At 50.3% G+C, this 9,590-nt stretch overlaps 1 protein-coding gene across 1 annotated transcript in view; it reads right to left on the bottom strand.

The window, feature by feature from the left end:
• Positions 1–2,130, bottom strand: part of IRAG1 (inositol 1,4,5-triphosphate receptor associated 1) — a 77,494-nt gene extending 75,364 nt beyond the window's left edge. Inside the window, exon 1 of the mRNA XM_045557511.1 lies at positions 1,860–2,130. Coding sequence (XP_045413467.1) covers positions 1,860–2,057 — 198 coding nt within the window. The 5' untranslated portion in view covers positions 2,058–2,130. The remainder of the gene's footprint in view (positions 1–1,859) is intronic.
• Positions 2,131–9,590: the final 7,460 nt, after the last annotated feature.

The following is a 9,590-nucleotide window of genomic DNA, read 5'->3' on the forward strand; positions in this document are numbered from 1 at the left end:
CTTGTATCTCTCTACCTTCCAAGCACAGGAGATTGAGATGAGCTTGGCAGTCTCGAGAGTGGGAGGATGACCTTCCCTTGTAAGTCTAAGTGACAGGTTTTTGTGTCCTCTTGTTTTGCATCTCCTGAGGATATGGTTTGAAAGAACTTTTAATTAAAGTGGTTTGGAACCAAGAGAACTGAACTCAATATAAAAGCCTGTCTTTACTGACACTAGAGTTGGATCTTTGCTGATCTTTTATTATCTTTTTTTAAGGAATGCTTTTATTCTTGGGACAGCTGTTTGGGGGAGTTTCCCAGGATTTGGGAGCTAGATTGTGTGCGAGAAACTGATCCAAGGACACTGGCATTGTTAGCAAAGTGGAAGGGTCAGGGACGGATATTTCAGGGGGAGTCCAGGGCTGGAAAGGACGAATACTAAAGAGCCAGAACCCAGGAACGTCATGGCCTGAAGGTCTGCATTTGAATGCAGTTGTGAGTGTCTCGTCCCTCCCTCCTTTGGTTTCCAAGCTTTCAGAACTTGGCAGCCTTAGCAGTACCCGCTGGGCCCAGGATGTCCCCGAGGGAGCGAGGGGGCTCAATAGAACCCTGAGCTGGGCTGCTGAGGCTGAAGGGCTGGGGGGTTGGCCCATGTCACTGGGACATCCAAGGGAACGGCATCCTCCCACCCCCAAGGCTGCCAAGTTCTGTAACATCTCCATCCCACAAGCTTGGGACATGGAGCCATATCCCAATGGTACAAGGGGTCATTCTTTTCTAAGTATACACGATTTAAGTTCCCACAGTTATGATGCATAAGAAAACAAATGTCATCATAACATGAAAATATTCATGAAGAATCTGCCCATTTATAAAAATAATGCTCACTCATACCTTCTTCCCTCACTTAACAAGCATCTATCCCATCTGGCTCGGGTCAGTCTGGACAACTGGCAGATATAACAAGTTCAGTACAAATTGTATGCAAAGTTCATAAAGTAAAAAAAAAAAAATGTTGGAGAACCTCGTGTGCAAGGTTTTGATCGATGAGATAAGATGGAGCCGATCAGTTAACAAACAAAGGAAAAGCAATGAGGACGGCGAGCTAGGTTTCTTCAAAAGGGAGTGACTTGAATATTGAAAGATTCAAAGAGATTCTCAGAAAGATGGATGAAGTTTTACACATTAAACAAACCAATCTCTTAATGAAGGTGCTGCGAAGTAAGATGTGAAGGATGTGGCGTCGTGTGCACAGATCATTTTGTTGGTATAAAAAAAAATACCAACACCAAAATCAACACTTCATTCTTTGTTCAATCTAAAAATTAGCATATAATCTATATTTTGTAATCTGGCTAAAAATAACTTGTTTTCATAATTTTATTTATATAATAAAACCTCAATGATACCCTTTACATTAATTTTTTTCATCATTTCCTTTTTTATAATAAAATCTCACTGAAAACCTTTTTCACTGCTTACTATGAAATTTTGCTTTTCATTTTAGGCGGATTCACGTTAAGTGGCCTTTTGCGGATGCTCACCACCCTGCCGTGATGAGGCCCTCAGTGTCGGGGTCCTCGGTTAAGCCTTTCCCCAGTTCCAGAGGGAGCCCACAGGGTTAGCGGTGTGACTTCTCATGAGGCCTTAGTCAGACACAGCCTAGATGGTTCCACACTCAGGATATTCAGGGCCTTGGTTTATTCAAAGGGACTCGGGGTAATTCCTTGGTGTGGAAGCCACACACCTTCCCCAGGTGCCCGCTGCAGCCTGCATGGGCTGTCAGCAAACCCTCTGGCCAGCCTGAGAGCTGTGGCCTCAGCCCAGGGCGCTTGGCTTGGCCCCCAGCCAGTCTAGCCGAGGGCAGGGACGGGCACTTACTTGGCCGGCAGGGCTCTGGGCTGCCTGTGGCTCTCCGGGGGGCTCCTCGTCCTCGGGAATGTGGGGCATGGCGGCCTCCTGCTGGGAGTGGCCACGTGTGCCCGGAACCTCCGCTGTGTCAGCCCCAAAGATGCTCCAAGAGGCCTGGGCTCCGCAGGCTGGGGAGACGCCAAAAGGACAAGTCAAATCGGTTCCCATCCCTGTCCCAAGCTGGGTTCCATTTCCAGGAGCCACAAGCCACAGAGAGAGCCTGCTTGAATCTGCATCAACACCGGAGGTCAAACTACGCTAAGAGAGGGCATTTGGAATTGCATTTCCTCAGCTCTCTGGCTTTGTTTACAAAGTCAGAGGTGACTTTAGAGATTTTGCATCTAATTTGGTCTTTACAGTAAACACAGCTATCCCAGAAGAGAAAAAAACTGCTTCAAACTATTCAAAGCTGTAGCTAGTGGAGGATACTCCATTGGGATCAGATTGGTATTTGTTTGCCATTTATTGAGCACCTACTGGGTGCTGAGCACTGTCCTAGGAGCATCACCAACATCCTCACGATGACCTCTGATGTAGGCATTGATGTCTCATTTTACAGATGAGAGAACTGCCCCAGAGAGTGGAAGCCACTGCCCCAAATCATATAGAAAACCAAGTATTTGAACCCATATCTTCTGGATTTTGAGGCCAGGGCTCTTTCTACTACACCACACAGCCTTCCTTGGCCATGTGGGTGGGGAGTAAGGGACGCTGCTTCCTGACTTCCTCCCCATGTCTACCTTCACACTCTTCGGACCCTCTGCACAGCCTCTCTCACTTGAGTATAGCCCTCACTGGACCTTCCAGCCCTGCTAAAATCTGGAGGCTCAGCCAGCATGGAGCCCGTGAGCCCTGCACCCACCCCCAGCAACCTTGAGTTGCTTCCCAGTAGCCTCCTCCCCAAGAGGCTACCTCCTCCCCATGGTATAGCCTCAAGGCCTAGCTGGGATTGACCCCAATCAGCATACTCTCATCCATCTCCCAGTGATTGGCTCAGGGATGGACGATAGATCCAGTTTATGCCAATGGGCACATGGCAGTGTCCTGGGACCCAGAGTCTTTCTCTTGCTTGGGGTGGTGGAGTGTGCAGATGCGAGATGGTGCTACGGACACCATTTTGCTTCCATGAGGAAAGCCAGGCAGGATAAAACTTATACACACAGAAGAGGGCAGAGCCAAAAGACCTGCAAAGAAACAGAACTGGAGCCCTGATTGAAGTGCTTCTGAAGCCTGAACTCTTTCTGAACTAGCCAGTTACAGGAACAATTAAGTCTCTTGGTGTTACAGTCACTTTGCATTTTTTGTTACTTGTAACTGAAAACATACTCACTGCTCTTTCATGTTTCTTGTCACTCAAGAGGCCTAGGACTATAATCCCTCCAACAGAGCTAAGCCAATGAGTCTAGCTACTCTGCTTCATCTTAGAAGAGGAGACCAGCAATGCCATGTCTCCATCTGGAAAGGCAGGAGAGCAAGGCAGAAAGAGCACAGGCTTTGGAATCAGATACCTGGATTTGAGTCCCCACTCTGCTACTCACTGATTATGTGGCCTCAGAAAGTTGGCTTCACCTCTGAGCCCCAGTGTTCTTGTCAGAGGAACAGAGATAAGAACGCTTCCCACGCAGGATGCTCCAAGGACAAAACACACCCAGCACAGAGTAGGCTCTCACAGAGGCCCCCTGACAGGGGTCTGCAGCCCAGGAAGCTTGGCTGGAGCTCAGAGGACCCTTCTAGGCCTCTCCCCACCCCCAAACTCCCTCCTTCCCCTAGTGGGGTGGGGGATACCCTCAGGGATGTGTAGAATCAACAACCAGCCTGGTTCTGCAACTTTTAGAGGTTCCTTGAAGGAATGACAACCACCATGCGGATGACATAGGCAGGGGACCTTTGGGACATACAGTGGTGGGGGGGACTGGGGAACAAAGGACACTGACACTATTTGAGTACCTACTGTGTTCCTGTGGGAGGTGCTGCTGACTGCTGGAGGCTGTGGGAGGAAGACCCGGAAAGCCTTGCCACCTCCCATGATATTAGGTGTCCTTCCTGTCCTGCAGAGAGACGCCCTAGAGCCAGAGTGCTGCAGGGCAGGCCCCCATCTGGCATCAGCCACGGCTCTGACAGCCCCACTCCCCACCAGCCAACGCACACACCTCTGGACTTTTGGACTGAGCTCCCTGAGGCGAGTGCGGTGTCTGATTCATCCTGGATACCCAAAAGATTCATCAAAAATGGTTGTCGATTTGTGTTTAAAGAACCAGAGACCTTTAGTCCCAGGATTGGTGGAGGTGACCACCATCTTGACTTGAGTCACTCTCTGCTGCCAACAGTTAGCCCCACTCAGCTTGAAACAGTTGGGGCACCCCCTGCTGGTCACCTCAAGAAAGCTCACGCCAAGTAGCTCATGTGGAGTCACTCATTCTTTCACCACACCCAGTTCACACCTTCTCTGCCCGGCCTGTGCCAAGTGCTGTTGATGCAAAGATGATGAGGACGTGGTCTTGGCCCTCAAGAAGCACAGAGTCCAGTGGTGGGAGGCAACTGGAAATAGTATAATGGGGTAAAAATTTTGAAAGTGAGAAGTTGCAGGACCCCAGAAAAGGGTCCCTAACCATGGAAATTGGGATGGCAGGACATAGTTTTAGCAAAGATTGTACACCAGAAATGGTGTTTGAGCTTAGCCATGGACACAAATGCCAAATGAAACTTCTCCAAACAGAATGGCTGGGGGCCTAGCAGGGAAGATGAGACAGGAGGTAGAGAAGCCGACTGGACAGACTTTACCTGGTTCTTGGGAATGGGAGCTGTGGGGCCAGGGCATGTTGTCTCTCCCCTCCCAAATGCTTACTGTATGAACAAACTGAGCATCGGGTTCTCCCAAAGGTGGGCTCTGTGATTAATTTCGATCATCTTTACTTGGACTTCAGCAGCAGTGACATCAATGGTGCTGGGTAAATTATATGCTGGGGTTAAGGGTAGCAAAAGAATATCCACAAACCCCAATTCTACCAAGGGAGTTGGCTACGTCTCCCAGGAAACTTCTTAAAATTATGTGTGACATATGTGCAAGTCTAGGCTGTCTTAATAGGAATAATGCTTCCAAAACATGGAAGGTGACTATTCAATTTTTCCTTTATGTCTTAGTTTATACTAAGTGAGTTGTCCTCTGCATGCTAAAAAGGATTCAGGCAAATTGAGACATGTTCTGAAAAGGGGAAGCAGGATGCCAAGAGGACAAGAATTTGTATTTAAAGAACTTGAGAACTTTAGCCTGGAGAAGAGAAAGTGCAAGGGGGAATAAAAATCTCTTCTCAGATAGTTGAAAGGCATTCCTGTGGTTCTATTGTCCCCAGAGATTGGGTGCATGACCAATGAAAGGTCACATGAAGGCAAGAGAAAAACCTTCTAGTGGCTGGAACCATCTGAAGGTGAAACAGGCTGTTCTTTAAGGTAGTGAGCTCCCCGTTCCTGGGAGAGCTCCAGCAAAGGCTGGAGCAAGGGTCGCGGCATCCCTAACCACTTCAGGGGTCTTTTCCAATCCTGGGAGTCCCTGAAATCCTGGACTCTTCTTAGTTACAACTAAGCACAAGCCCTGATGATCCCATCTCAGGATTCTGGGATCATGGTATTCTGAAGTCTCATCAAAAATATCTCATTTTCTAAATCTCCACTTCCTTCCTCCATCTCCCTCTCTTCCAGAAAGAACTTAAGTGAGTCCCTGTGTCAGAAAGCAAAACAGAACGAACGAATTAAGTCAGACAAACACAGATGTCAGCTGCTGCAGGGTAAAAGCAGAGTGGATGCTGGCTGAGGTCCCACCCTGAGCTCGGTGGAACCCCGAGCTCCTCAGGGGAGCCCCGGCAGCCCGCCTGCCAGGCCCATTCCCACGCTGCTCCTGCCCTGTTTGCTTTCTCTCCGGTCCATTATTATAAACTCACTGCTTAAAATAGCAAGGTAAAAGCAGAGTCCATCCCCCAGGGTGACATCTGGGTTCCGCTGGAGCCCGTGGGCACGGGGACCTCCCATCCATCACAGCAAAGTTTAGAGTACAATCTCCAGGAAGTGGTGATCTAGGGCACTGGCCCATAAAAGGAAAAAATATTTAGTAATGTTTGGTCTCTGAGCTGCTCCTTCTTTAACCCATTTTTGGGGCCCTTCTTGCTGCTTCTCCAGTCTGGCGAGTAAAGGGTTAGGTGGGTCAATGCCAAGAGCTAATCAGATCTTTTTACTCTACTCATTCTGCCTCTAGTCAGTGCTTAAGGAGAACTTGGCCCATTTTACAGGAGGGGAAACTGAGGTACAGAGAAACAACTTGACTAGGTCCAGTTACCTTTGTACCTGGTGCAAATTATCCAAGAGCGTCTGCTGGGCTATCTATCTAATCGTTTGTGTAACTGAAGAGGCTAGAGTCCCTACAGCATATTTAAATATTTTATCTGCCCCTGAAAGAAGGCCAAGAAATATTATTTAGTTTATGCTTTCATTCATCAGATAATTTCTAGGTTGCCTATTGAGTATCGGACACTATGCTATCTGCATTTCAAGTACTATCTCATTTAACCCCCATGAGCTTGATTTTATTATTTTCACTTGATATTAAATATATTAAGGAACTAGGGCTCAGAGAGGTTCAGCAAATTGCTCCCGATCACATGGGTAGTAAGTGGATGGTGGCGGGGCAGGGAGGAGGAAGCAGCACCTACAGGTAGGTTGTCAGGCCAGGGGTCTCATGAGGGCAAAAGAGTGGGCCCACAGTTTGAGGCAGTGTGGCCCCCAATGCGTGGTGCAGCAGATTCGTTCATTCATCCTTCCATTCATCGTCTGTCAGCCCATCCATTCACCCCTCGCCTTCTGACTCTTCCGTTCACACAACTGTCCATCGGTTGGTCCATCTAATCACTCACCCAAGAAAGTCCCACACTTGTTAGGTCAACAGCACAGGCTCTGCCCCAGGAACAGCTGCTGTGGGACCCCGTGGGCTGCAGAAATAGGACAGGGGGTGGGAGAGGGCAGCTCTGACAGAGTGGCCACATAAGCACAGGCCTGCCCTGACACTCCATCCTGCACACTGCAGCCAGCAGGAGGGGCCTTTCTATGCTCACAGCCTTGGGGAGGGTCTTAGGAGCAGGAGGTAAGAGAAAAGGGAGTCTAGCCCTGCCTCGATGTCTCAAAGGGCCACTATATTCCCGCAAGCAGAGTCAGGGTTTAGAAATGGTCTTTGCAGAAACTATCCCCTTCAGTGCTCTCAGCAACCCTAGGAGGTGGGGCATGTAATGCTATTATTATTAACATCATAATTAGTCCCATTCTACAGATGAGGACATGGAGGCCCAAAGTCACATCACCTGTGAATGGCAGTGCTAGGAGTTCCCTGCATATGGGTCTGACTCTCCAGCTCCCTGCAGAGCTGAGCCCACCAGCTCAAGGGTGGCGTACTTGGCAGGCAGTGGTCTTCCAAAATGACCCCAAAGATGCCTCTCCCAGAGCCTTGCAACCTTCCCAGGAGAGACCAAACCCCTCTCTGAAACCACAATGTCCCAGGAGCATAGGCTGTAAGCTGAGCTGCCCTCAGATTCTCTCTGTTAATCTTTGGGTGCCAGGGGAATGGCCAAGAGGCCTTTCTGGGAAACTATGGGTTAACTCAGCCTCCACTGACCTTTCTGGAGTGACTCAGTATTCTCAGAAGGGAGTTTTTTTGTTCTTCCAGCTTTGAATTTTTGCTTTCATTTTAGCAGCACAAAGAATGTGAAAGAGATTAGGTTGCTATTAATACCACTGGTCTATCTCTAGATGAAGCACTTGATGGAGGGAATTGTTTGGGGTGACTGCACACGGATCTCTCTTGGCCCCTCTGCAAACCCAGAGGGGCACAGGGAGGGCCACTGGAGACTGGCCAGTCCCGCTCCTTGCTCCCATCTTTGCAGAGGGGGAACTGAGGCCCAGACAGGGGCAGACACTTGACCAAGGCCATACTTGTGAGTGAGGAGCAGAGTCAGAGAAGCCCCAGAGCGCCTGCTCCCAGCAGCTCTCTGGCCTCTTACTTTGAAGGCATCATTTGTAACCAAGAATAGGCAACTGTGTCTGTGCTGTGAAAGCAGGTGCCCTCCTTGTCCTCTGTCCTCTCGTGGTCACTCACTCTCATGGGAGAGAGCAGGTACCCCCCCACCCCACACTCACTCCAGGGCAGTCCTGGACAGACTTGGAAAATCTTCTCAGGCATCAGAGATCAGCTAAAAGTGCTAAGAGGGGCCCCCAGGGGTCCCTAGGCCTGGCCAATTGCAGAGCTGTGTTCTGCACCTCTGCAAGTGAGCCCCATCCTGCTTCCTAACCTTGGAATGCTGGGAGGGGCCTTAGGATCTTGACAGATTGGGTTATAATTCTCCCTCTGCCTCTCCCTTGCTGGATTAATCTCCCTTGGCCTCAGTTTCCTCATTTGTAAAATGGAGGTAATAGCATCTACTTTTAGGGTTGTTGTAAGGTTTAAATTAGGAAATACATGCAAGGTGCTGGCACACAGTACATACTCAGTAAGTCTCTTTACCATCGTCCAAATCAGGCAGCTGAGTTCTCTTAGCCACGGCAACAATGAATCCAGGCCAAGGCCCAGACATCCTGATGTTCATCTTAGGTGGCTAGAGTTTCCAGATTTGTCTCCTGCAAGTAAAGGACACTCAGTCCTGGTCTGTACTGTGGCTGCTCCAGGTCTGTGCTGGGGACAGCCCCAGGTCTGTGCTACGGTCAGTCCCAGGTCTGTGCTGCGGTCAGTCCCAGGTCTATCTGGTTTCAAAACCCCAATTCTTTCCACTATCCCTGTGCTGATGATGAACCCCAAAGAACAGAGGTTTTCATTCTACCAGTGAGAGGTGAGGCCCGGCAGGGGACCTCTCCAGAAAGAGGACCAGCACAGTGTCTGGCCAAGCAGGTGCTTGGGCTGTACTGGACAAGTGGGTGAGTGAATGACTGAAGGGACACAGCCTGTCACCGAGGGCCCAGGATTCTCTCCTGAAAGCGGATTTAGATTGAAGGGGAGAGCGGGGGAGTAGGGGTGGTGGAGAAGGGCGGACATGTGGCGAAAGAGCCTGTGGGCAACAGGAAAGGGAGGGTGAGGAACTGGGAGGCATCTCCCCCATGACTTTGCCCCTCAGCACAAGCCCTGTGGTCCAGGGAATGGCAGCGCAGGGCGGTGGCTGGGTCTGGTTTGAGGAGGCTGCCTCAAGCACCCCAACACTCCCAGGATCTGCACCTCTGCGGGAAACCTCAGGGCCCAGTTTTCTCTGGCCATGCTTCACTCCTGCAGATCCCTCGTAGGCTCTGTTGGCTGGAGGTGCCCTGGGAGGGAGCCAGCACCTGCTCAGACAGGTGCCAGGCCACACCCAGGAGGAGAGGCCCGGCCAGCCCTGGAGGAGGGTGCAGGAGTGCTCAGCTGGGCAGGGAGCTGGAGTGAGCGGCCAAGGCAGAGGGAACAGTCTTGGATGTGCCTCACTTCCCTCCTACCTCCTTCCCCACTGCCCTCCCCTCCAGCAGACCGCAAGGCTGCTCTGTGCCCACTGCCTGGGTGGGGGTGGGGCTGCCACTGCCGGAGCTGAAGAAGAGGGAGTCTAGCCCTGCCTCCTAGGTCTCAAAGGGAAATGGAAAGAGCTCAGGCCCAGAACAAAGACTTGGGAGGAAACATCTCAAGAAAGGGTAGGTTTCCCTTCCCCAGGA

This window comes from Lemur catta, chromosome 7 (genome assembly GCF_020740605.2).
Source record: "Lemur catta isolate mLemCat1 chromosome 7, mLemCat1.pri, whole genome shotgun sequence".
NCBI lineage: Eukaryota > Metazoa > Chordata > Mammalia > Primates > Lemuridae > Lemur > Lemur catta.